The 27,884-nt window shown below is 50.1% G+C and overlaps 1 protein-coding gene across 18 annotated transcripts in view; it reads left to right on the top strand.

Moving 5' to 3' along the window:
* Positions 1-27,884, top strand: part of TRERF1 (transcriptional regulating factor 1) — a 209,617-nt gene that overhangs the window by 163,095 nt on the left and 18,638 nt on the right. For 14 of the 18 annotated variants that reach the window (XM_070777995.1, XM_070777987.1, XM_070777994.1 and 11 more), the window contains 11 exons: positions 4,010-5,677; positions 7,044-7,090; positions 7,979-8,129; positions 9,196-9,501; positions 12,875-13,262; positions 14,292-14,358; positions 15,603-15,742; positions 15,876-15,979; positions 17,506-17,581; positions 25,504-25,592; positions 27,476-27,589. In XM_070777995.1, the coding sequence (XP_070634096.1) occupies positions 4,268-5,677; positions 7,044-7,090; positions 7,979-8,129; positions 9,196-9,501; positions 12,875-13,262; positions 14,292-14,358; positions 15,603-15,742; positions 15,876-15,979; positions 17,506-17,581; positions 25,504-25,592; positions 27,476-27,589 (2,892 nt within the window). In that variant the 5' untranslated portion in view covers positions 4,010-4,267. The remainder of the gene's footprint in view (positions 1-4,009; positions 5,678-7,043; positions 7,091-7,978; positions 8,130-9,195; positions 9,502-12,874; positions 13,263-14,291; positions 14,359-15,602; positions 15,743-15,875; positions 15,980-17,505; positions 17,582-25,503; positions 25,593-27,475; positions 27,590-27,884) is intronic. The other 4 variants (XM_019986093.2, XM_019986098.2, XM_019986099.2 and 1 more) reach the window with 2 other exon arrangements.

Here is a 27,884-nt window from a genome sequence, read left to right as displayed (position 1 = left end):
AGAGGGATATGGTTTTATGAGAACATAAAAGAAATGACCCTGATGTAGCCTTGGGAGTTGAGGTTAGGATAGACTTTCTAAGAAAGTATAGTTTGGGCTGAGAACCGAAGGGTGCCCAGGACTTGGTTGGATAAAGAGGTGGAGAAGGGAAGGGGAAAGCTCTCCAAACTGGGGAGGGGCAGTATGTGCAAAGGCCCTGTTGTAAGAGACAGCTTGGCAGATTCATGGAACCTGGTCAGTCTGGGAGACCAGAGTGACTGGGAATGTGGACAGGGAGTTGGTGGGGAGAACAAGGAGGAAAGGGTTATATCCTGAGGCTGGGAACAAACCATGGGGAACCCTGTCAGCCCTGTTATGATTTTTATTTTAAACTGTAATTTTAAATGGTACTAAAGATGCCATGGAAAGGTTTTAAACAGTGGGATGATGTTACCACAGTACATTTCGGAAAGATCTGCTGCTGCTGTGTGGAGAATGGACATGACTGGAAGCAGGGAGACCACCAATCAGAATGCTCTGGGGGTGGTGCGGAAGATAACCACAGTGCCCTGGACTAGGGTGCTGGTAGTGGAACCAGAGGACGATGGATCAAGTTCAGAAAATACTAGGTGGTAAACTGATGGGTCGTGGTGGTTGGTTAAGGGGGAAGCAAGAGTCAAGGGTGAGACTTTGTTTTGGTTTGTTTTCTTAAAATATTTATTTAGGCTGTGCTGGGTCTTAGTTAGGCTTCACAGGTGGCACTAGCGGTAAAGAACCCACCTGCTAATGCTGGAGACATAAGAAACACAAGTTCCATCCCTGGGTCGGGAAGATGCCCTGGAAAAGGGCACGGCAAGCCACTCCAGTGTTCTTGCTTGGAAAATCCCATGGACAGAGGAGCCTGGCAGGCTAGAATCCAGAGGATCACACAGAGTCAAACACGACGGAAGCGACTTAGCACACAAACACTCAGGGGTCTTAGTTGCGGCCTGCAGGATCTTTTTTTTTCAGATGTGGGATCTAGTTCCCTGACCAGAGATCAAACCTGAGCCCCCTTCGCTGGGTGCGTGGAGTCTTAACCACTGGACCATCAGGGAAGTCCCAAGGGCTTTGGAGGAGCATCCATTTGTGGGGAGAAGATGTTGAGTTTGCTTTGAACTTGGAAATGGGGGTGTGGAGCAGGAGGCTGATCAGGAGGTCAGACCCTCTTAGGGGGTGGTCCCTGGGAGTCCTCAAGACTTCATCTTCAGGGTCTGCTCCAGCCACGTTTACCCAGCCTTTGTCCTACCCCACTGCTTTCCTTGTTCCTCCCTTCCACCAAACCAAATGCCTCACCCTGAATTTGTCCATCTCCATCTCTTATTCAGAAAGGGACAGAGACCAACTTAGATTTGCTCCCAGTTGGAGGGAGGGTCTTCAAAAACTTCCTGCTTAAAATCCTCCATAAAAGGATATTGTAAAACCATTTACCCCCTCACACATTTTTAAGTTTACATCTACATTTTTTATCATATGTCTGCAGAAGATGCAATTTCCAGTACACTGTAAACATTGATATTTATAAGTAAAACTATGACATCACTGTTTTAAATTTATCCAGTGGAATCTAAACACCATGGAATTTGATACCCACATCATCCATTTTAAAAATGCATGAACATGTTCTTCATTAATAGTCAGTGTTCCTTTTTCTCCTGAAATTTTATTTCTGTTTCACTTCCCCCGTGGAATTTTATGCTAATGTAATATGTTTTTGTCCCTAAAACTCTATCAGTTGTTTCTCTGTCCTAATTTTTTGTAACAACTTTATATGAAGTTAAAACTTTTAAAATTTCCTGAAATCATAAAGTTCTAAGTTCTAAAATTTTCTTCCTGTTTGAGTTATCATTATAATGATTATTAAAAGTGTGCAGTTGATCAAGATAGCATAAAGTATATTCTAATTTGGATAAATAATACACATAAAAACTAAAATTATATTGAAAATATACCTTAGATGGTGATGCTGGAGACTTTTTAAAGTAATTTTTAATTGTTTTTCAAGTAAATACACTTTTTTATTTGCGGTGTTGGGGTTTTTTTTGTTTGAAGTATAATTAATTTACAATGTTGTGCCAATCTCTGCTGTACAGCACAGTGGCTCAGTTTTACACATTCTTTTAAAAATATTCTCTTCCGTCATGGTTTATCCCAGGAGACTGGATATAGTTCCCTGTGCTAAACAGTAGGACCTCGTTGTTTATCCATTCTCAATGTAATAGTTTACATCTGCCAGCCCCAAACTCCCAGTTCATCCCTCTCCCACCCTCCTCCCTTGGCAACCACAAGTCTGAGCTCTGTGTCTGTGAGTCTGTTTCTTTTTTGTAGTTAGGTTCGTTTGTGCTATATTTTAGATTCCACTTATACGTGATATATTTGCTTTTCTCCTTCTGACTTACTTCACTCAGTATGACAATCTAGATTGCATCCATGTTGCTGCAAATGGCATTAGTTTGTTCTTTTCTATGGATGGGTAGTATTCCTTTATATTTGTGTGTGTGTGTGGTGTGTGTGGGTGTGTGTATGTCTTCTTTATCCATTCACCTGTTGATGAACATTTAGCTTGCTTCCATGCTTTGGCTAAGTCATTTTTTAATTGAGGCACAACATATACATATGTGATGAAGTCCGAGTGTGCGACTCGGGTTATCACAGAGTAAGCACCCCGCCACCCATGCAGTCGTCACCCAGATCCAGAGGTAGGCTCTTGCTGGTGCTGGGTTGTTTCTTGTTTCTTGTTTTTGCTTATCTGTCCATGGAAGAATACTATTTGTTGCATGAGATATGAGACACAGACCAGCATCTATTATATTTCCATTTTTCATTTATATAGATGTAAACACTGAAAACTCTCATTCATATAAACTAATAGATAAAAAATACGAGTTTTATTAAAGTGGTGTGTTCTTGATCTGCTTCTGAGTTATGTACCAAAAATCACATAGCGATCTATCACTGACAATTGTATTTTAATTCTCCTGGGCCTTCCTAATGAAAAACAAGAATTGGAAACCACCTAGCTTGCAAATAAGATTTACTACGTATTTATTAGAGTGTCTCACTTTCAGCGTTCTGAGTGTGGGCTCAGTAGTTGTGGCGCAGGGGCCCAGTTGCTCTGTGGCATGTGGGATCTTCCTGGATCAGGGATCGAACTCATGTCCCCTGCACTGGCAGGCAGATTCTTAACCACTGGACCACCAGGGAAACCCCCTAGTTCATGTTTCTAAGAGAGGGAACTTGATTGGCTCAGCCTATTTGTTTATCTACTTATTTATTGATTTATTGAGTCCAGGCACATCATAGACTCTGGCCAGGTGATCAGCACTGTGCCCAGATGTTTCTTTGAGCAGGGATTCCCAAGGATCAGGTAGCTGTGTACTGACATGCACTGCTCTTCTTTGAAACTGTTCTTCTGCTAGAAATATACCCTCCAGCCTATGAGTTCCATATCTGTTATTTTTCCCTTTCTATACATGCATCTCTTTCCTCCTTGTACTGTAGTTATTCATGTGACCAACTTCTTTTTCCACTGTAAGCTCCTCGAGATCTGGCCCATGTCTTAATCATTCCTTTAAGCATTGCGTCTTCCACTTAGTAAATGTCTGTGTCTAATAAGTATTTGTTGACCAGATGAATTGATTTATGAGTGTCTTAAATTTCTTCATATCCTTTTAGGCCCTACAGTAGTGCTAGGCGTTCAATAGCAGGGTCCCAGAAGAACGGATGAATTAATCAGTGAGCAAAACAATGAATTAATGAATCGATGAACTAATGAGCCGTTGAGCAATGGCTTGAAAGTAAGAGAGTTCACATCTCACGTGAGGGTCAAGATCTGCGGAATCAGTGTAAAGGTGTGGCGTGTATGAAACTGGCTATTTCTAATCCAGGCTCCCGTTGTGTGTTTATTTCTCTAATGAGTCGTGGTAGATACAGTTGCTCATTGCAAAACAGCCAAGTAAGTCTTTCCTGTCCTTTGCAACTTGTCTTGCAGGTGTGAGCAGCATTTCTTCACCACAGCGGCATTTGGTCCGTCCCTTAGCCCGGGTGAGGATGTAAAACCCCTCGCTCTGCACATGCATGGTAGAGGCCAACAGGAACACCTGGCTGCAGCCACGGTCACGGACATGTCAGCCGTGGAGTAGTGTGGACGCTTTCTCTCTGCTTCTCAGGGTTTCAGTCCTTTCGGGTGTGTGTCATTGACCTTTTTGTATGGTTTTGTGGCTGGACATTCACAACCAGGGCAGGCACCATGGGAGACCAGCAGCTATACAAGACCAATCATGTGGCCCACGGTGGTGAGAACCTTTTCTACCAACAGCCACCACTTGGCGTCCACGGCGGGCTGAACCACAGCTATGGGAATACAGTGCCCGGGGCTGGAATGGATGCCCCTCAGGCATCACCCATCTCCCCCCACTTCCCTCAAGACACTCGGGATGGTCTAGGCTTGGCTGTTGGCTCCAAAAACCTTGGCCAAGTGGATACCTCGAGGCAGGGAGGGTGGGGAGGCCACGCAGGGCCTGGAAACCATGTCCAGCTACGTGGAAACCTGACCAATTCGAACATGATGTGGGGGGCGCCGGCCCAGGCGGAGCCCACCGATGGCTACCAGTACACCTACTCGCAGGCCAGCGAGATCCGGACCCAGAAGCTCACCAGCGGTGTCCTGCACAAGCTAGACTCTTTCACCCAGGTGTTTGCCAACCAAAACCTGCGAATTCAGGTCAACAATATGGCCCAGGTGCTGCACACCCAGTCAGCAGTAATGGATGGAGCGCCCGACAGCGCCCTCCGCCAGTTGCTGTCCCAGAAGCCCATGGAGGCCCCAGCAGCGGCTCTCCCGTCCCGCTACCAGCAGGCGTCCCAGCAGCCTCACCCTGGTTTCACTGGTGGGCTGTCCAAACCGGCTCTCCAGGTCGGGCAGCACCCGAGCCAAGGGCACCTGTATTACGACTACCAGCAGCCGCTGGCCCAAATGCCGGTGCAGGGCGGACAGTCGCTGCAGGCCCCCCAGATGCTATCTCAGCACATGCAGCAGCTGCAGCCGCATCAGTATTACCCGCCGCAGCAACAGACACACGCCGGGCAACAGCGGGTGTCCATGCAAGAAATGCAGCCGCCGCCACAACAGCAGATTCGCCCGCCACAGCCCCAGCCGCAGCCGCAGCCACGGCAGGGTTCAATGCAGATACCTCAGTATTACCAGTCCCCACCCATGATACAGCCTTTGCCAGAGCCGCAGCAGCCCCAGATGCACCTACAGCCCTCTTCTTATCATAGGGACCCCCATCAATACACCCCAGAGCAGGCGCACGCAGTCCAGCTGATTCAGCTGGGCTCCATGCCCCAGTACTACTACCAGGAGCCCCAGCAGCCCTACGGCCACCCCGTGTACCAGCAGAGCCACCTGCCTCAGCACCAGCAGCCTGAGGATGGTCAGCCCAAGACTTATCCAGGCGACAGGCAGGCCCAGGCCATGCTGAGCTCTCACGGGGACCTGGGACCTCCAGATACAGGAATGGGAGACGCAGCCAGCTCCGACCTGAACCGGGCCAGCAGTGCCCTCCCACACCGGCCGCTCCTGTCCCCTGGCAGCATCCACCTCAACAACATGGGGTCTCAGCACCAGCAGCTGTCTCCCAGTGCCGTGTGGCCCCAGGTATCCTCAGAGTGGACGTTAATCCAGGGATCTCAGGGTGCGCGCGTGCCAACCAGAGCTGAGTCCAGTGCAGTGCCTAGTCCTGTCCTCCAAACCTCTCTGATACTTCCGTTCTTTTCTTTATTCCACAAACGTTAATCAGACACTGTGGAATACGAAATCAACTGTGACTCAGTCTTTTGCCCGTAGATCTTATAATCTCACTAAAGAGGTGGCCAAAATATATATCAGGTCCCAAATGATGCATGTCATGGTCAAGGCCTCATCAGGTGCCCAGGGACCACACAGTGGGAGTGGTCTTGTCCCCTTAGATCTGAATCCTTAGGGGACTTCCTATGAAATTGTTCCCTTCTGGGGAGGGAGACCATATTGTGACAGCATTTCTCAAAGTCTATTGCTTAGAATAGGAGTTCCATAGAATGTTTAGTGGACATTGCTCGGGGGAGGGGAGTGGGTTCTTGGGAGAAATCAATATGAGGGGATACCTCATGTAGTTGCAGAGGCGAGAAACCTTAGCTGCCCACAGGATCCAGGCAGGTAAAGTCAATAAGCAGAATGGCCTGGTATGGATTGTGTGGACTGGAGGGCCAATGCGCCAACTAATGATATCCATAGTCAGGGTTTTTAAAAACAGTCCAGCCAAGCAGACTATGTCTGCAGATCAGAGTCAGCCTGCAGGTGACAGGTATTAACTCTTAATTGTTTCCCAAATATATTTGATCATAAAATTGCCTACTGTGTGCTGGGCACCGTTCATGTTTTGGCGTGTTCCAAGTGCTACACTCAAGTGACAACAGATTCAAGGGAGGAGGGTACCTTGAATAAGACCAGGGTAGATGAAGAGAGGGCTCCGATGGAGGCTGAAGGCCAGAGATGAACTCCCTTTGACCCTGTTTTGTTTAGGACTCAGGCCAGTAGTAACTGAGAGCCTTTGTGAATACAAGAATAAGATGACATGGCCCAGGCTAAAAAGAATTCCAGCAGGAGGTCTCCTTGTGTGAGGCTGTATCATCCAGCTCTCCATTCTGTGTCTCTCTTGGGAATGGAGTCTGTCCACGCACAGAGGGGTGGACGGGAAGGACAGGAAAGGAGGTGAGGGACTGAGTCCCAGTGGGCTTGTGGCTGGCGGGGCATCCTCAGGGGTGTGGCCCCAAGCCCAGGAGCATCGAGGGAAAGAAGACTGGAAGTTTCAGGTGCGGAAGGGCAAGGGTATGAGTAGCTATGAGCCCGGTCACCATGAGGCAGAGAGAGGGAAGAATCCTAGAAGGGCAGGCCCTGGTATTCCCACTGCTCAAGGACCCCTCCTGTCAGAAACATGTGTTTTTTTTTCTTCTTTCTTCTGGTGTCCTGCATTGCTCAAAATTAGATGCACCTACCTGATGGCCGAGCCCAGCCAGGGTCTCCTGAGTCAAGGTAGGATGGATGCGTGGAGGCTTGTTGGCGTGCGGGGGGACTGGGAGGTTTTCCTGGATTGTCTCATGATTCATTTCCAAATTCAAAGTCAGTTCCTCAAAAAAATTTATAAGGACAATAATAGCAGCTATTGTGGTTGAGCCACTTACCATCACTCCATATCATGTCTAATAAAAGTAACTCAGTGAGGGTGGGTGTGATTACCATGTGCCTAGCATGTAGTAAGCACTCAACCACTGTTAACTGTTATTATCATTATGATTTTACAAATGAGAAAGCTGAGTCTCAGAGAGCTTAAGTTTGCACATCAAGAAAGCAGGGGTGCTGGCATAGACTCCAAAGCCCATGTTCTGCCCTCTTATCCATTTGGTGAGTGTTTGTTGAGTACCTACTGTGTGCCAGACATAGAACTAAGCTTTGAGTGAAATAGTACAGTCTTGCTTTCTCCCCTCGTGGGTCTTGTAAATCATTAAAGACTTAGCCAGAACCTGACAAACTTAAGACGTGTAATCTGAAGACTTAATCAGTGGACTGAGACTCATATCTCTAAGGGAAGGCTTCTAGAAGAGGAGGACCCAAGCACCCTGCTTCTAGAAGGGTAGTAAGCCAGAGGTGGGGAAAAAAGACAGCACGTGAAGGCCTGGAATGAAGAAGGATGTTTGGTTCATCTTTTGCATGATCTTAAGCATACCCTTTCTTACTTTTGAGCCTCCGTTTTCCATCTGCAAATTGGGCTCAGTTCTCTGAAGGGAATTGGTGAGGGGCCATGGCCGTGGGAGCTCTGGGTGAATGAAACGGGTTCATTGTGGGGTATGTGGCCTTGTGATGAGTCATTGTTTCCCTTCGTTGATGTGCGTGTCCTCTCCACTTGGCCCTACCCTTGAGCAGTGGCCAACCCAAAGGAGTGTTTGGGGAGCAGTTTGATGCCAAGAACAAGCTGACATGCTCCATCTGCCTGAAGGAGTTCAAGAGCCTGCCCGCCCTGAATGGCCACATGCGGTCCCATGGGGGGATGAGGGCCTCCCCCAGCCTCAAACAGGTGAGCAGGAATCCACCCCCTATCCTTTCCAGGCCATGTGCTGCTTGCTTTGCTTTGCTGCCGTCAGATGGAGTAATATGAGCCCCACCTGGGGGACCTGGAGAGGCGTAGTCTTTCCCTAACAGAAGTGCTCAAGCTTTGATGCTGGGAGCCAGCCAGGTCACACAGTCCCCACTTCCACTGGCACCATGAACAAAAATCCAGAACTGAGGTGGTAGAAATCCTTTTAGGGGATCCCAGCCTCTCTGCGTCCTGGAGAAGACAGCAAAGAAAACATGGAGATGCAATATTGTTTTTAACTTCTGTTGCATGAAGCACTCAAGACCAGGGTCCCTTAGGCCTTCCAGATCAGTAGTCAGTGGCCAGGGAGAGCTAGTGTGACCACCAGGCTCCCAGCCATTATTTTCTATTCACTGGGGCACCAGTGTTAGACTCTAGCATTTAGAGTCTAGAGACCTTTAAATGCCCTCGGGATTATCCAGGCAGGATATGCTTGTGGTGAACTATCCACGCAGTTTTAGAGTTAGGTTAAAACTCAAAAGAATTTTCTTGATTCTTTGAATATTTTGCATCTTAATTTAAGTCTATGAGATTAACTTGCTGTTCACCAAAAACTTTGATGTGATCCAGGTCACTCCGTCTCTTGATGATGCCAGTTAAAAGATCTTTGTCTTTGACAGATGAGTCAACTGCAGCCCAAAGAATTAAAGGTCCTACATGAGAGCTTATGTGGGGTTTTTCCTTCTTTTTTTTTTTTTTTGCCTGATTCTAAGTCCAGATCCTTTTCGTTAAAAGCAATGACAACCACACAAAAATTTTTCTTCACTGTCTGTTTGAATATACAAGTGGTCAGGATTTTTTTAATGTAGAAAATAGAGTGCCTTGTTCACTGCTCATGGGCATCACTGGAGCCGAGAGACTCAGGGTGGCGGGAAGGAAGCCGCCCTGAGGTGGTTCTCTGTCACCCACGCGTGATGTCCAGGAACGTTGCAGGGAGAGCGAAGTTGCATGCCCCACTGTGGGAGCTGCTCTGAGCCCAGGATCAAAGCCTTTATTGTCTGTGTAGGAGGAAGGAGAGAAGGCCCCGGCGCCTCCGCCTCAGCCCCAGCCGCCACTGCCGCCTCCGCCGCCGCCACCTCAGCTCCCTCCCGAGGCGGAAAGCCTCACGCCTATGGTCATGCCCGTGTCTGTCCCTGTCAAGCTTCTCCCGCCCAAGCCCAGCTCTCAGGGCTTCGCCAACAGCGTCGCTGCCGCCCCCTCGGCCAGAGACAAGCCAGCCAGCTCGATGTCGGACGACGAGATGCCCGTGCTCGTGAGGATGACCCTCTCTCCCCCACACTCGCCCCAAGGGGCTGCCCCCAACCCGCCTGCTGTGAGTTGCAGCTCCACCCCACCTGCCTGAGGTGGGGACATCCCTTTGCTTTCTTGGAGATGGGGACAGATCTGCCCGGGCCACCAGCCAGAGCTCAGACGTGACATGGCTCCTTGGGGCTGAGCCCCTGTGGCTACCCTGGGAATTCCTATCTGCTTCCAATCTACCTGCTACCCAGTAAATGCCTAGTACTCTACCAGGCTCACGTTCCAGATTAGATTCTGAGAGAACCGAAGATGTTCCTGGATTAAAAACAGAGGTGATAACTCAGCTGATGATCACAGTGATTAAAATATGGAAGTACTGTTCCGGATCACAAAGAGCTACTGCCCAGGGCCCTCCCTGGTCCCTCCCCCAGGATCTCCAGACCTCCCCAGATCCATCCACCAGAGATGTAAACCCCTGGCACAGTAGGTCCTCCAGGCATCCATGCTGATGGTCAGCCTTAGTAGATGCTTAATATTTTCAATATCACCTCTGCATAAATAAATACTCTCAGAGGACCTGATTCATTGAGGTTCCCAAAGTAATTCCACTGAGACACCCACCCCCAATCTCAAGAAAGCAAAGAGATTCGTGTTTCTTACTGTCCTTCTCTTTCTCAGCTTCCAAGTGCTTCACCCAAGCAGCTTAGCCTGGCTCTGGGACAGAGATCTCTCTGTCTCCTTCCTTCTCCCCTTCCTTCCCTCCCCACCCTTGCCCCCAACCGCCGTGGAGTCTGGAACCCCTATGGTTCATTACATCAGACCTGTCCCCTCCCCACAAAGTGCTGTGCTGGGTCATACCTGTTCTCACAGAATAAGTGGCCACTGGGATTCCAGGAGGCATAAAGGAGGGGCTGGGCCAGGAGAAGGATAGGGAGAATAATTAAGAGAACTAGAAAAGTCCAGAAAGAGCCTTTTTGGTTCTCTACATAATATCAAGGCTCAGAAGAGGAAAAAGACAGATGGAGAACCTCTGGAGGTGAGGATTCCCATCAGCTGGCAGGTCCTGGGGGCCAGCAACAGGGAGAGAGATGAAACCACACCGCCAGGCCCCCTCTTTGCCCAGGAAGTGCCTGATTTGGTGGGAGAGATACTGTTTCTACCCTTTCGAAACTTTCAGCCTGAAGCTGGAGAAAGTCAGGTTCCTAATGACACAGGGATCAGAGCCCCAGGCAGCAGGTCTGCCTCAATTCAAGACAGAGACACCAAGGCAGCATTGCCCTGCATGGGGCTGGTGGGGAATATACCCCAAGAGCTAAGGTCGTTAGGGACTAAGACAAGGCAAGGGACGTTTGGTGTTAGAAGACCATCATGAGGAGAGTTCCAGACAGAGTTTTGAAGGCAGAGATGAACTCGGTTTTGTGGCAAGGGTGAGAAAGATACTGTGAGGAGATAAGCCGAAGTGGAAGCATAAAGTAGGACTGAGTACATGTGAGCAAGGTCATGACACTTAATATATTAAGAGATGAAAATGTTCAGGGAGGAGCCCTGGGTTTTAATCTCTACTGTGCTCCTAGTCAGTTGGGGTACAGACAGCTGAGACCCTTCGCTTCTCAGAACCATGGTTTCTCCTGTGACCTCAGGGGGAAGGGAGTGGGCTTCCTCAGTGGCTGTCACCTTTCTGAGGAGCTTTTAAAACCTCTCAGCGCTTGGCCCTGCTTGGCTGGAATTCTGTATATACTTCCTCCCAGGTGATATCCAGGTCTGACCTTCTGGGGGCCTTCCCTGGCCCACAGTCTCAGAGCCTTGCCTGGAGGATTGGAAAGTTCCAGTTCAGAGCTGTTGTCATTGAACCAGAGGCTCAAGGAGAGAGAGCCCCAAAGGGACCTCTGGCCCTGTCTGTGGTCAGAGGTCTGGATTCCGGTGCAGTGTTGAAGACATGCAGAGTCCTCAGTTGACCTCATCAGTCACCCAGGAACTAGGTGTAAAGCATCAGGATTGCTCCCCTAGTTGGGGGGCACAGGCATCCTTTCCCCATTCCACTCCATCTCAGCATCAGGCAGTGAGGAGCCCTCAGGTGGGGAAAGAAGGCAGGTTGGGGCTCTGTGGCCTAAGGAGAGCCCCCTGGTGAGTCCCTCTGCCCCTTCTTTCCCCACCTCTCTGCTTCCCTAAACTCCCCTGCTAGGGGCTGGGATGGCACCCCAGAAACTGAGGGGGAGACAAGGAGGGGCAGCCTGAAGTGCTGAAGGCAGCAGAACTGCCTTCAGCGGGGTTAGAGGGAGAGAAGCCCAGAGCTGAGGGGTGACTGGGGCAGGTCACATGACCATGGCCAACCCTTCCCATCACCCCCTGCTGCCTCCTACTAAGGCACCAAGGTGGATACCAGGATTGCCAGGGACCACAGCTGTGACAGGCTGGCCTGCAGGGCCTGGGAGGGGACCACAGACTGCCCGGAACTTCCCTGCAGGTATCCCCTCTGCACCCCCGCCACCGTGCCCCCCCCAACAGCATCACTGTCTCTCCAGCCTCACCCAGCTCTGGGTTTTCTGAGCTGATGCTGGCACACACCAAATCTGTTTATGTTTGGCTTTGGCATGCCCTGCTTTATCTCCTTCCATGCATATGTTTACTTATTAGTATATCTGTTTCCATGTGGCAAATCTTCCTTCCAGAAGATGCTTGGTTCTGCTGGAATAAAATAAACTAACCCCGCTGACAGGAAACCAACCTAGGAGAAGGGTTTGCCACAGAGGAGAGTCACCAGTGCTGGGAGCAGGAGTGAAGGGCGGTGAGGGGGAAGGGTCAGCGGATCTACTTCTAGGACAGCACATGAGAGGGGGGCCTCAGAGATCCCAGCTGGCCCTCCTCCACCCTGACAGTTACCTCCAAGGGGGAGCCCAGTGTGTGGGTCACTGGCCCTGGGAGCTTTGGCTGGGGCCTGACCACCCCCCCCCCCGCCCCGCCCCCGGTCTTCCTGCCCCACAGCCTCTGCCAGCTTCCCTGAATAGACGATTCTGTCCCCTTCTTAGAACATGTGTTATCTGTCCCCGAAGTCCCGTCCCTGGGGAGCCCGTGGGGAATTAAAGGGCCCACTCAGCTGGAGTCCACTCAGCAGATGGGAATGCGGTGATAAGCAGTAAAGAATGTGAATTTATTCTTTCTTGCCCACCCACTGTTCCTACCCGCCCCATCCCCCCAATCCGTCTCCAGACATGAGGGATTTCCTCCCAAACCAAAGTCGGCTCCCTTAACCAGGCCACCAGATCTCGCCTTGTCGGAGATGGCTGTGACCGTTTCTCAAGGCAGGGGATGCTGGGGTCAGACCGGGGCGGGGGGGGAGGGGGGGGGCGTGTTCCCGTTAGAACGCGGATTTCCCCCTCCCCTCAACCTGTGGCAAGGGCCTGAGGGAAAAGCCCCCGTATCTGAATCGGATCGTTCTTCCGTCGTAGGAAATTCCCAAGAAGCACCAGCCAGGCGCGGCCAAAGCCGAGGAAGCCCTCAGGAGCGCGCCAGCAGAGAAGAAGAAGTTCCGGCACCGGCCGGAGCCGCTCTTCATCCCGCCACCGCCCTCCTACACGCCCAACCTCGCCGCCTCGCACTCGGGCGCCACCCTGTACCAGAGCCAGCTGCGCTCCCCACGGGTGCTGGGCGACCACCTGCTCCTGGACCCCGCCCACGAGCTGCCCCCCTACACGCCCCCGCCCATGCTCAGCCCGGTGCGCCAGGGCTCGGGGCTCTTCAGCAACGTGCTCATCGCCGGCCACGGCCCCGGCGCCCACCCGCAGCTGCCCCTCACGCCCCTGACGCCCACGCCGCGCGTGCTGCTCTGCCGCTCCAGTGAGTCGCCCCCAACCCCGCCGCCGCCACCCCGGCTGTGGGTGCTGCCCTAAGGCTCGCGTTCTGCCCTTGTCTCATTCACCTCACAGACCTTTGAGGTGGCCCACAGACCTTTGAGGTGGCTCGGACCGTGTGCTGCGTGCTAGGAATTCTTAGAATACTTACCCTCAAGGGAATCACAGTCTAGTCGCGGAGACCAACGCATAAAGCTCATTAGGGTTTCTCTGAGATGAGGGAGGAAAAAAAAACAGTCGAAGTGCGCCGTGGAGAATCGTGTTCAAACACCCAAAGTAAATGTACTAAGTACACGTACAAATAGGATTAGCGGCAAGACCACACCTCCACATTTTAGCACGCGGTGTAAAGATCAAGGCCTGTAGCAGGATCTCTTTCTAGAGCAAGAGGAATGTCATAGAACAAGAAAGCTTAACAGGGGAATTCCCTGGCGGTCCATTGGTTGGGACTCCCCGGGCTTTCACTTGCCAAGGGCCCAAGTGTGACTCCTGGCCCGGGAACTGGGATCCTGAAAGCTGCACAGTGCAGGCCAAAAAAAAAATTAATGAAAAGAAAAAAAGAGTAGTAGACCAGAGAGATAGCTGGCCCTCCTTACTCTGAGAAGTGCGTGTGTGTACGGCTGAGTTGCTTCAGTTGTGTCTGGCTCTGCTGTGACCTCATGGACTGTGGTCTGCCTGGCTCTTCGGTCCATGAGATTGTCCAGGCAAGAATACTGGAGTGGGTATCCATTCCCTTCTCCAGGGGATCTTCCAACCCAGGGATCGAACCCAGGCCCCCTGCATTGCAGGCAGATTCTTTACCCTAAGAGCCACCAGGGAAGCCAGGTGTTAAGAAATGGGGAAACCCTAAGCCAAGTTGCTCCACACTCCAGCTCCTCAGGGACTGCGGGGGTAACTCTTGCGTGGTTTGGGTAGGAGAGGGTCCCTACCATGACTGTTCAGGTAACTGCTTGTTTAGTTTAGTTTCTTTAGTACCTTCTCTGCTGACCAGTGACCTCTGGTTTTTGTGCTTCAGACAGCATCGATGGCAGCAACCTGACGGTCACCCCGGGGCCTGGAGAGCAGACCGTTGATGTCGAACCGTAAGGAAGAGCCAATTATTCTTTAGAACAGAAGCCTCAACCTAGAAAAGGGAGGAGGAGCTTTAAGAAGTATAGCTAGTACTTCTGGGGGCCGAGTGGCCACTGGGCAAGAAGTTGTAGAAAGTGTAGGATCGTGGTATTTCTCAAGTATGATGGTTACCCTATGATTTCCAGTATTTCAAGGCCTTTTCTACAGACTAAAGGCATTAAGAATGTGGAGCCTCGTATTTGGAGAACCTTAGTGTCCCCATCTCCAGCTCCATGAGCCAGTTTGGTTGGGGGCCACAGGCCTTCACGTCCCCAGTGACATCTCTCTCAGGGTACCTAGCTCCCTAGGAGGCTCCACCCACCACCCTGCTCCTTTACCCCCTCCCTAAGATTCTTGGCTGGGCCGCCAAATGGGCTTGTTGAATACTTGAGTTGGGGGATATATTTGAAGAGAAAAAAAATTTTTTTTTTCCTGTTCCTGGGTAAACGCAAAAGAGGCCAGATGGTAGAGTGGTAAGGAGATTGAGTCAGGAATCAAGAAACCTGGTTCCAGCACCATTTTGTTATTTGATCTTGATAAAGTTAACCTTTGTAGAGTTTAGTTAACTCATCTATTAAGTAGGAATACTTCTCATTGCTTTGCTTACCTCACAGGCCTTTGTGAGGTTCTGATGGGATCATTTATGTGAAAGTGGCCTGAAAGGACAAAACTAAAATAAGGACTTTGTATTTGTTTCACTGGGTCAAGTGGTACCTTTGGCCATGTTCTGGGCAGCTGTCCCTTGGCATTAGCACCCTCCCTGTCCCAGCTGTGAAAGTCGCTCAGTGGTGTCCAGCTCTTTGCGACCCCGTAGACTGTATAGTCCATGGAATTCTCCAGGCCAGAATACTGGAGAGCGTAGCCTTTCCCTTCTCCAGGGGATCTTCCCAACCCAGGGATCGAACCCAGGTCTCCTGCATTGCAGGTGGATTCTTTACTTGCTGAGCCACAGGGGAAGCCCCTCCCCAGCTCTAGGGAGCTAAGAATCCCCAGCCAGCCTTCTCCCTTGCTTCCCGTGGCATCTCTCCCCAATCTTCAAGCTGTTCTTTATCCCAGTGAAAAAGTCATGCCTGGAATCTTCAGATCACAGTGCAAGGAAATGCCCCTGCATTCTTCTTGCAGAAGGAGCTGGTTTCCTTCATTTTCAAGTCCCTGACATTTACCTTTGGTCTCAAATTGAAGACCACACTGTTGTTTTTCTTCTTGTGATTTAAAGACGCATCAACATTGGCTTGCGATTCCAAGCGGAGATCCCAGAACTCCAGGATGTCTCTGCCCTGGCCCAGGACACACACAGGGCCACACTAGTATGGAAGCCCTGGCCAGAGCTGGAAAACCACGACCTCCAGCAAAGAGGTATTGACAGCCTGGGAAGAACTGGGTAGGAAGGGCTGGATTTCTCCCAAGGGCCTCTGGCTCTAGGATCAGTGTGTCTTTCTGGTGACACTGAGCTCTGTCTGATGCAGTGCCCTGTCTTTGTTCCCAACAGTGGAGAATCTCCTGAATTTATGCTGTTCAAGTGCGTTGCCAGGTGGAGGGACCAATTCTGAATTTGCTTTGCACTCTCTCTTCGAGGCCAAAGGTGATGTGATGGTAAGGAACCATGAAAAGGAGGCTTCCCAGTTCATACTCTTCATGTGGAAATTCTGAAAAGCATTTCCCCAAGTTCCTGTGTTGTCTCACGTCCCGTGTAACCAACTCATAAGATGATGACCAGTCAGTGTGCCCTCCCATATTCCTTATCTCAGTGAATAGGTCAGAATTTGAAAGCCTGCAAGAAAACCTCCAGTTGGACTTTTGTGTACACATCTGTTCCTCAGTGATGATGATTTGAACATCTGTCTTGGAAAACTAGAATTTCTTTTCAGCAGTCTTGTAATTCACATCAGGAAACAGGTCTGCAATGGTGGAGGTAGAAGGCCTTCCTAAAACAAGACTTGGCCTAAAAAAGCCTGTCATTCTCTGCTCTTCATTCTTCCCTACCATGGAAATCAGAGTTTGATGTCCATAGAACCGTTTGCTGCCCTAATCAAAGAGAGATGTTTGCTGCACACCATCTGGTGTCATTCTTCCACTTTTGACACAGTTTTCTGCCAGACCCAGGCCAGGATGTTGGGACTCTTCTCCCAGAATCAGAGCTGATCATTTACCTGCTCAACCAGGACCCCTGGCTGGAGCACTATGTCACTAGCCTCAGCTTTCCCTTCAGTAAATACATGATTCTTATACCAGAGCTAGCCTCCTGCTTTGTAAGTTTATGAAAATGCATAAGCAAACAAATGTCCCAGTACTACCTTCTCACAAGATTATTGATACCCTTCAGAGATTCTCTAGAACACTGGAAAACTCCCCTTGACCTTTTAAGATCAGTGCTGCAGAGCTGTGCTTCTCAAACTTCTACCACGCACATGAATCCCCTGGAGAGGCTTGTTAAAATACAGCAGTTCAGGAGGTTGGGGTCCAAGGTGCTACATTTGTAACCTGCTCCCAGAGGATGCTCGGGCTGCTGGCCCATGGACTGCACTTGGAGTAGCAAGATTCCAGACCTTGCTCTGCCCCCTAAACCATCCACTACTCAACTCCGCTTGTGCCATTTTTAAAGAACCCCAACAAGGCTGAAGGAGGCAGATTTGAATAGGTTATTTAGTGAGGCTCCCTGGAAGGACAATGTGCAGTACAGTTATTACTAATACAGCTGTTTGTGTTCAGTTATAGTGAAACATGTAATTTTTTTTTTCTGCAAAAACAGTTCCAAGTCACCCACTCATTTCCTCAGAACCCTTCCCCAGAGACTCAGCCTCCATTCATAGGAGGCCCCCCCGTATCTCTGACACCAGGGCCCTCACCAAGGAAGGCGTGGCATTTGGGCTGCCACCTGTGTTTCTGTGACATGACTAGCTAGCTGCAGGCATGGGCAAGGGAGGTATTAGAATGACGAGTCCTGTTGGGTGCTGACTGGAAGAAGGACCCCAAATAGGGGAGTCTCCCCTTTTTTCCCTTCCAGCACCCCCACCTTGGGCCCTGCCATGCTGGCTCATCTTCCTTGTGGGATAGTTGGTCTTCCGAGGATGCACAGCCCCATGAATGACTCTCGCCTTTTCTCTCCCGTGGGTCTGCAGGCTGCTCTGGAAATGCTGCTGTTGCGGAAACCAGTCAGGTTAAAATGTCATCCTTTAGCAAATTACCACTATGCCGGTAGGTGCCAGGGCCCTGCCGGGGCTCACTGTTTGCATGTCGCTCGTGTCCCCTTTACTAGAGCACCTGTTCTTTCCTCGGTGCTGCTTGTTTTCCCTGGGCCTCTGGGGCGTGGCCAGTGGGGCAGCTGTGTCCACCGACTGGTCGCTGTTGGGCATTTGTCCGTCTCCTCCCTTCCTGGGTGTGCTAAGAGCTGGGCAGCAGCGGCCAGGGGACCCTCGTGTGGCAGGGGAGAGAGCCCCAGAGGGTAGCACAGAGGCAACAACTCGCAGTGGCCCCTCGGCTTTGGAATCCAGTCTTGCCTGCTCCCCGTGGCCCTCTGCGGCTTTGGTTTCCTCACCTGTAAAGTGGGGCTCATAGTCCATCCCTTATGGCATTTTGTGAAGACTAGAGAGCATATGGAGCCTCTTGCCTGGAACATTCTAGTAGCCATTATTATTCATTTATTGAACAATTTAAGATGAGGAAGTGACAGTGACGGATTTTGACACGGTCTTGCCTTATGCAGTTTGGAGTCTGAGGAGGAGGCAGTTATTAAACAACAGGTCACACAAATGGCAGGAGAAAGACACGTATGTATACCTGTACCTATACGTATACACATGGGGCTTCCCAGGTGGCGCTAGCGGTAAAGAATCCACCTGCCAATGCAGGCACGAGAGACTCGAGTTCGATCCCTGGGTCGGGAAGATCCCCTGGAGTAGGAAATGGCAGTCCCCTCCAGTGTTCTTTCCTGGAGAATTCCATGGACAGAGGAGCCTGGTGGACTACCGTCCATGTGGTTGCAAAGAGCCGAACGCTACTGAGCACACACACACGAACATATACACTTACATGTACTTGTACGCATAGATACACACATACACACGCATGTACACTGTCTTAGAAGCCGGTGGATTAATGATGGCATCACCAATAAGAGGGAAGGAGCACACACCTTAGAGAGTTGAATGTGGTGAGAATGGTGAAAAGACAAGGAAACAGGTTGGGGAGCCTGTGGTGACAAGTGAAGTCGAAGTCAGCGTCTGTATTCTGTTAAGCGGTAGCCCTATCTGTTCTGGCGTCTCCACAAGCCTGCCCAGGTTCTCTCTTTCCGAGAGGGCTGGATCCTCCAGTGCCCCTTGGTGGTATTCGTTTGAAGGTGTCTCTGGTGCCTGGGGGGACCCTGCACAGTAGGTGCTGACTACCTCAGTGGCCTTCGGGACCCAGTGGTGCCTTTTCCAGGCCTTGGTCCAGGTGGCCAAATGTGGCCTCAGGGGAGGGCTGTTCTGCAGGTACCACGGTGCTCTTAGACGGCTCCCTGTCCCCACCTCCACTGTCTGCCTCAAGGAGCCAGTTTCTTAATATTGTCTCCATCATTTCCTGCTCGGTGTCTTCCCTGAGTGTGGCTAGAAGATGTGGGAGTTCTCCCTAATCTGCTGTGGAAACAATTCAATCCTCTCTTAATTCCCAGCGTCATCTGCTACCCATTAAACCCTGACAGGCCGTCCAGCCTCCTGGAGCCTGTGTCAAGCTTCTTTGCTCAGTGGGTGAGACTTCCCAACCATCTGCCGCGGCTGCCCTCCGCCCCCAGGGTGACTGGGGTGGCCAGCGCCTCGGGGTGGGTCAGCTCCAGCAATGAGCAACCTCTTCTGGAACCTAAATCCCCTCTGGTTCTTTCCCGCATGCCAAGCAACAATTGTGATTTTTTTTTCTTTAATGTGTGTCATGACGTGAAAAAGATGGGAAAACTGTGGGCTGGAAGCTACCCCCACCCTAAACAAGAAAAAAACATTGAAATAGGACTAAAAACTTTGATTCCCAGGTGACTCAGTGGTAAAGAATCTGCCTGCCAAGCAGGAGACACAGGAGACGCGAGTTCAGTCCCTGGATTGGGAAGATCCCCTGGAGGAGGAAATGGCAACCCACTCCAGTATTCTTGCCTGGAGGCTATACAGTCCATGGGGTCGCAGAGAGTCGGACACAACTGGAAGGGCTGAACTCCAGACTCCCAGTTGTCTAGAGAGAGGTCAGACCTCCCTGGCTTGTGCCCTGGAAGGAAGGTGGAAAGACTGGGTTCGGGGGGAGACTAAATTTGGGGGAGACAGGGGCCCTTGAAAATCACTTCTCTGACTTTACTCCTGACTGCCCTTCCACCCCATCCCACCCCAAGCAGTTCAGAAAGAAAAGGGAAGAACGGCCAGTTCTGGAGCCCAGAAGAGACGCTGGTGTGGGTGGGCTGCTCGGCAAACCTGGAGGAGCTCTGTTAGAATCCTCAGAGGGTGGCGCTGTTGCTGTGGCCTTCAGGGCTCTCAAACTGACACCAAAGCGCCTGGTCCAGCTTTCTCTCCGCACCCTCCACCCATGTGTGGGCAGCTGTTGTTTGCAGTGGCTCCCAGTCAGCGGCTGGATTGGGTGGAGAAGGCTTAAGCATGGGGATGTCGAGGGGGCGAGGATGCCTGGCTGTGATTAGAGGACTTCAGCATCCTTGGTTTTTCGCTGAGCTGGTCATTCCTGCAGATGGGTGCAGAGTGGAGGGGCGTCAGAGCTGGCCCTGGGACTCTTGGCAAGAGTTCAGCAGAGGCTCGTATGGGCGCCCCCACAGCCCAAGTTCTCAAGGGGTCCTGAACCTTGACCTGACTCCAGAGATGGGAGAGACCTGGAGGAAATACCCATTCAGGCGGAGGAGGCTGGTCTACGTCTTGGAAGTTGCCCCAGTTTGGTGGGGAAACAGAATTACATGCTCCAGAGAATACTTTGAAAGAACCACAGCTGTGAAGTCACCTCGCAGGCATTCTTAGCCCATGTTGCTAGCTGGAGACTGACCCCCGCAAAGGGCAGGAACCAAGTTACTATGCACTTTGCTGCTTGGCCTGACACGGCGCTTAGAGAGAAGAAGGTTAGTGGACAAGCTCAGGTTCTGGATTCAGACCAAGGCCTCCTTGCCCTTTGCCTCCAGAGGGAACTTTGGTATCACCCAGTTCACATGCACCCCTAAAAAAATTACTCAGCCTTCACCCATCATGGAAAATCTTTCACTAAATGAAGATCTGGTATAAAAACAAGTCCTCCTTTTTCTGCAATGAACATGTCTTTCTTATGTAACCTCTGTGACAGCATCAATAACAGTTTTTAAAAGATTGAAAGGAAGACCGAAAGGCCCTCTTTAAAAGACATTGTGCCCAAACTTTCTCTCACCCCTCCAGGTCTCTCTTTAATTGCCTGCGTTCTCTATAGATTGCCCCAAATTTCACCACCATCCAGAGCCTGTTTCCCGGCAACCGAAGCTCAGAACGTTTCTCCTCTGGATACTGTTCCAGCACCGGCTTCCTCCTGTTAATTAGGCTCTTTGTAATTAGGCTTAATCATCTTATTAGGGACCCCTGCTGATAATAGTCCACTAGCCAGGAATCCCCAGGGAGAATGAATGAGTGTGGGGTGGGGAGGGGGAGGGTGTCAGCCCACTGACCCTAGGGACGTGCTGAGTGGACAGCAGTGATCTCAGAGAGGGAGGATGGCCAAGCGAGAAGTGGGGGCAGCCCTCTGCCTCGGTTTTTGCATTTTTATCCTGGACTTTGTCCAAGAAGCAGAATCCCAGAAGAGCTGGCTTAAAACAAAACAAAACAAAAAACACCTTGTCCTAGAATGGGGAAAACACTCCTGCCGGACAGTCTCCAGGAGTACAGATGCCGAACCGTACCTCGATGGATTACAGGAGGATTTCGAGGCAGGGAGAGGAAGACTGCACAAGTGCCAAGCGGCCTGGAGTAAGACTGTGAGTGTGCACACGCAACACGGAACACCGGCAGGGACCAGTGGGCTTCACGAGTGCCACTAACATGGACATCAGCACAGACAGCATGTTTTCCACGGCGGCAAGCTTATTTGGAATCTTCCGTCCAAGTGGCCAGATTTGAGACATTCACTGTGCCCCTCCTTAGGACCAAAGGCTGTTAGGCACTGCATGACTGTCAAAATCCCTAAATCGCAAGAGAGGAAACTGAGGATCAGAGAAGTAAATTTGCAGGAGTTAAGTGGCAGAACCAGGTTCGCATCAAACCGTCTTCTGATTAAAGTTGCCCCTTTTTAATCACAGCACAGTGACCTCATTATTTGGGGTGAGCACATTCAGATATTATGTCTATACACCAGGCTTTGGCCTGAGAATTCCGCCCAAGAGACCTGGAGTAGATTCTTGGCCCCATGGGTGATCCGTGATCAGGGTGCGGTAAAGAGCCTGCTACTGTGAGTGTGAGAACGGATGGGCTTGTCTGGCCCCACCTGTGTCTCTCAGTTCATGGACACCCCTGTTGGACAGACACGCACGCACAGCACAGTCCTGTGTGCTAAACCATGGACCCTAGGACTGAGTAGAGGAGCCGTCTCTCAGCGTCTGAGCACATGCTCCCCGCCCTGGCCATCAGGGTTCTGGCCAGCACAGAGAGGAAAGCTAGAGGCTTCTCTACTTCAGTCGGAGACTGGTGGTGTGGAGTGAACACCCCGGGATCAGGAAGACTGGAGGCCCCATCACTGAGCAGCAGCCCTAAAAGCCAACGGAGAAGGGCTTCCTTGCTGGCTCAGTGGTGAAGATGCAAGAGACACGAGTTTGATCCCAGGTCCGGGAAGATTCCACGTGGTGAGGAGTAACTAAGCACGTGCACCTCAACTACTGCGCCTGCGCCCTAGAGCCTGCAAGCCACAAGTACTGAGGCCTGCTAGCCCTAGAGGCCGTACTCCGCAATGAGAAGCCCACACACCGCAACTAGAGAGTAGCCTCTGCTCACTGCAACTAGAGAAATTATTTAAAAAAAAAAACTCAAATCACTGGAGAGTTGATGGGGAGCAGGCCTCCTTCCCCTATGAGGCTTGAGGGTCCCCTATAACAGATGGTCTAGGAAGTGACTTCCCTTTGTGGGGTTACAACTGGCAGGCCATCTGGGGACATGAAGGGACATCTCACAGGTATACTGACCTGGGGACTTCACACTGTGGTTTGGGCAGTAATCCAGTGGTGAGCTTGGTGTGGGGTGGAAGTGTACCCAGTGTGAGGCTGGGTGCTGACCTGAGAAGGCCGCATGGCCCTTGAGTGTCTCATGAGGGTTTAAAGCTGCACTTTGGGGAAACGTAGGGTCCAGCTGAAGATGGAAAGGATTCTTACTCATCTCATTGGGAGGGGTTTCATCAGCAAAATGTCCCCTAACCAACATCCCTGGTGGCCCAGTGGTTAAGAATCCGCCCACCAATACAGGGGACATGGGTTTGATCCCTGGTCTGGGAAGATTCCACTTGCCTGGGGGCAGCTAAGCCTGTGCACAACTGAGCCTGCAAGCCCTAGAGCCCGCATTCCACAAGAGAAGCTACTGTAATGAGAAGCCTATACACCGAAAGCAGAGAAAGTCTATGCGCAGCAACAGACTCAGTACAGCAAAAAAAAAAAAAAAGAGTGTTCCCTAACTTCCTAACTGAGATGCAACCTGGAGCTGCACAGACTGGACGTGCATCAGGGCAGAACAAAACTATCCTTACACGTCTGTCAGGGGACTCGACTGGTGTGGCACGTCCCTGTCGTGTTCCACTTACACCATTGCTCTCTGATCTCTCTTTGCTGTTTTGATGGATGCCTAAAAGTAACCGTGACTCCTCTGTGGTCGCTCAATTGTTGGTCCATCCTTTCTGTTTCACTCTTTCTGTCTCTGCCTCTGGACATCGGGAGCAGATGAGAGCCAGGACCCCAAGTTCTTGAATGTTGGAAGAATTTTGAGGAATGGTGATGAAAATACTCCAGAGCCTGAAATCCCACCGACCTCCTCTGCTCACATCCACTCTAGCAGAATTTCATCAAAGCCCTGGCCCTACTTCTCCCTGTCACGATGGTTTGCACGACCAGACATGTCCTGGTCTCTAGAACCAGTGTAAGATGCTTCATTCTGCTGAGGATTAATTAGAAAGCTGCTTTTCTTTTAGAGAAATTTGCAAACCAAAGGAGTCAGGTGGTGATTTTTAGAGACCTGGAACAGCCGCGATGTGGAGAGTGTATTCTGTACTGGAGCCAGAGCTCTTGGCTTAAGGACCCCTCAGGGAGTCCCACGGAGAAGGTGTTTATTTCAGAAATCTGAGCTGACATCACCGAGTCACATATTTTCTCAAGGATCCTAGGATCTTCACCTCCTGCTTGCCTGCCAGGCATGATTTCACCTAATCAACTGATTCAGGCCGAATCTTTTGAGGGAAGAAGCAATTCAGGTTTTCTATACTTCAGCCCCTCAGTGAACCATAGCAAAATGGAAATCTTGGGCTTGTCCTACTTGGAAGGAAAAATACTATGGTTTGGAGATTACAGCTTTGAAAAGTAGAAGCCTGTCAAAGGCCCAGACATATACCATCCAAAGAATCAGAGATATAGGGAATTCAAAAAATTAGAATGAGGCCGAGTTTTCTGCTAACCAGCCACAGAAATTGAGCCTTCTCTGCAGCCCACAGAAATAGGACTTCCCTTGGAACTAGACCAGGACCATCCTCTGTGATTGTCTGCATATCCCACTTTGACATGAATGTCAAGCTCATCCATCAGGCAGGTACCCCAGCCTGACACCTCTGGGCCTCTTCCTCATTGGTTTACAGGTTTATCAGGAACCAGTCCCTCTTACCTCCCAGCCTCATCTGCCTTCCCTCTGCTGGAACCCTGTAGCCGAGCCATACCAGATTACTGCTTATTCCTTGAACACCTCCATTTCCTCATCTGTAAAATGGGAAGAAGTAATATCAATCTTATAGGGTTGTCTATAGAAGCAAATGACTAGTATCTTCGAGGGTCTTAGAACCTGGCATATAGCAAGCACTTATAAGCATTAGCTTTTTCCCCCCTAGTGTCTTGCATGTGTGTGTGCTCAGTTGATCAGCTGTGTCCTATTCTTTGCGACCCCATGGACTGTAGCCCACCAGGCTTCTCTGACCATGGAATGTTCTAGGCAAGATACTGGAGTGGGTTGACATTTCCTACTCCGGGGGGTCCTCTCCACCCAGCGATCTAAATATCTAATAAATATCTGCTGAACAAGTGAATGAAATGTATTCTCTCACTACTTGGCTCTGACTGTGCACTTGCCACTTCCGCTCCCCAGAATTCCCATCCATCTCCTTCTTTTTAAATATTTATTTTATTTATTTTTTATTTGGCTGCACCAACTCTTAGTTGTGGCATGTGGGATCTTTAGCTGTGGTATGCGGGATCTAATTCCCCGACCAGATATTGAACCCAGGCTCCCTGCATGGGGAGCACAGAGCCTTAGCCAGTGGGCCACCAGGGAAGTCCTTCCATCTCCTGGCCTGACTTGCTTCTGTGTCTTTTTAAACCCTACTCAGGTGTTTCCTCTTCCTGGAAGCCTTCCCAGCTTCTCTGAGTCTGGTGTTCCTCCTTTGTGCCCCACTGGCACCCAACCCCTGCCCTCATCCTTGCAGTCATCCCCTTGAATGCACTGCCTCCTGATTTTCTCCCCACTAGACTGTTGAGTCCAGCACGCACGAGGAGCACTGGCTACGTGAATGCTTGCCCTCCCTAATTATATTAAAACTATAGCTAAAATCTGCTGAGTGCTCACAATTTTCCAGTTACTAAGAGACAGTTTTAGGGAGTTTAGGTTCTTTAACCTTCACAAAAGTCCTCTAAGAGGTGGAGACACTCAGAAGTATTCCCATTCGTAGGTAAAGAAATCAAGTCTTAGGTTCAGTAACTTGCCAAGTCAAGGCCACAGCTAAGCTTTGAATCCAGGTGGCAGGGTTGTTAACCATTACACTGCACTGGCTTTTTGTTCAGAAAGAAGTGTAGTGTGGGTATTTACATGTCACACACGAACAGTTGTAGTTTTTAACTTCACTAAGTGAACCAGCAACTACAAGTGGGAAGAACTGGGCTGTTTTTTTATGAAGTTTGTGTTTTGTTGTAGGTTCGGACAAGTGGACCTCCCTAGAAAGAAAACTGTTTAATAAAGCACTAGCCACTTACAGCAAAGACTTTATTTTTGTACAGAAGATGGTAAGCATGCTTTTTCCCACTGCTGTCTTGAAACCAAATTTGGGAAGTTGCGCACCTAAAGATACATATAGAATTATTTTATTGCTGGTTTAAGACTGTCACCAAAACAATGTCTTCCATCTTTTGTTGGTAAAGGATGGTATTTGTTATGGATGGCGGGGCCCTGGTGTTGAGGAGGTGGGGGGAGGTGGGCATAGATTATTTGGATGTGGCAGTGGTGGGGAGGGGTAATTTGTATCTTAATAAAGATGTGTGATTTATACATTCTATCAGAATAAAATAAGCTTGGGGCTGCTGGTTCACAATTTATATAATTTATTTCATGTGTGTTTGACAGATCTGTCATGTTTCTGACAGAACATGGTGGGAGGAGGGGGATCCAGAGAAGGGAGAATATGAGCCCTGGCCCTAGCCAGTAGCAGAGTTTCTGCTGTGGGGCCCCTGATCATAAGGACAGTAACAATAGCAATAAAATGTTACATATACAGCATCTCGCAGCAAAAGAGAGTTCACCAAGATGAAATAGCATTTGTCCAGCAAGTAATAAATGGAATAGGCCTTAACTGGCTGAGAGTGGTTCAGGCTGAAAGTTACAATGATTCGGAGTGTTTCAGCAAACCGATGAATGAGGGAACCATACTGAGTTATTAAGGTCATGAAAACGCTCAGGCCCACGGAGAGCAGGGTTTCAGACGGCAGCTGCCGCTGGCTCTGGGCTGGACCTCAGTCTTGTCCCAGGTTCCTTCTCCTGTCCTTAACCCTGGGCCTTGAGTGAATGAGAAACGGAAATAGGTGGAGTTTTTCTCCGACTTGCCTCCATCTGCAGATCTGAATGCGCACCCAGCTTACTCTGTCTTGGAGGCCACCGCACTCTGCTGCCCTGTGTTCCAGCAGCTCCTGTCTGTACTGAGTCACCCCCTCCTGTCCTAGGTCTTATTATTTCTTAAAGGTCCCACACCTTGTTGACTGATGACGGATTCACATGACATGCTCACCAGGCAGTTCAGGATTTTAAACCAGGATTCTCTGGGATTCTCACTATCTTCCCTCCCTGGGCAACTCTAATGTAGAAATTCACTCTATCAGGTGTGTGTGAAGGGCGTAACTTTGAGGAGACCAGATGTCTGGAAGGTGCCCTTTTCACTCTCACTGTGTGGGTGGCCTTCTTTCCACACCCAATGGGACAGCCAGCCTGCCTCCAGAAAACTCACATTATTGAACCCCACTTTGAGCTTAGAGAACTGTGAACTAAACAAAGGAATTTTTTTCTCTTTAAAACACATTTACCTTTGCCCTTTGGGGGGAGAACAGGACAAGGCTTGTTTTCTGCAAACACTAAGCTCTTGTCATCATAACTTTTGCCTTATATTCCTGTTCGATTACTAAGGAACATTTTTCATAAATAGATTTTGAAGGTCAGCAACTCGGAGAGCCAAACTCATTCAAGCATTTGAAAAAGCATGCTGCTTTGTGGGTTAAAAAAGGGAGGGAGCTTGCTATGGATGGTTGTGAAAAAAAAATCTCCAAGCCCTCTTGTGAAGAAGTCAAGATGCGGAACAGTACATACAGTGTACTTACTACCTTGTGGGAGGCAAAATGGTGGGCAGGAATATATTTTTGTGTTGTTGGTATACATGTAGAGAAATTCTGGAATATCCCCCAAGATATGAACCAGGGAGGCTAGCTGAGTTGCAGGGGTGGGGAGGGAACGGATGAATGGATGGCTGGAGAACAGGGCTGGGGAGGAGATTTTCCACCATGTACATGTTTTTATTTAACTGCATAAACTTCCTACCTATTAACAAACTTAAAATTGCATGAAAACTGGTTGCCTTACACCCTGCCCACCGTTGGAGCTGATCTTGAGATGGTTTTCCCAACAGGTGAAGTCCAAGACGGTGGCTCAGTGTGTGGAGTACTATTACACGTGGAAAAAAATCATGAGGTTGGGGAGGAAACACCGGACACGGCTCTCAGAAATCATCGATGACTGTGTGGTGAGTGAAGGTGCCCGGGTGCTGCTTCTGCGGGCCCCACCCCCACCCCACGCCCAGGTTCATAAGTGGCTAGTGTTGGGCTTGGCTTTACTGCCAGGCAGCTGTGGTGAGTAGGTGATGGGCCATTTCCCAGTCAGGATTCAGGCCTTGACTTCCTGGGATAACTAGGCAAGGGAAGGGCAGCTTCCAGTTTGACCTGCAGCCCAGTGATCGGTTAAGGAAGTGAGGGCTGGCTTGCATTCTGGCAGGTAGGTGCCAGGGGAGTTAAACTGTGGTGGTCCCAGCCTTGATGTGT

The sequence above is a fragment of the Bos indicus genome, chromosome 23 (genome assembly GCF_029378745.1).
Source record: "Bos indicus isolate NIAB-ARS_2022 breed Sahiwal x Tharparkar chromosome 23, NIAB-ARS_B.indTharparkar_mat_pri_1.0, whole genome shotgun sequence".
Lineage (NCBI taxonomy): Eukaryota > Metazoa > Chordata > Mammalia > Artiodactyla > Bovidae > Bos > Bos indicus.
This window is presented reverse-complemented; position numbering and strand designations above follow the sequence as displayed.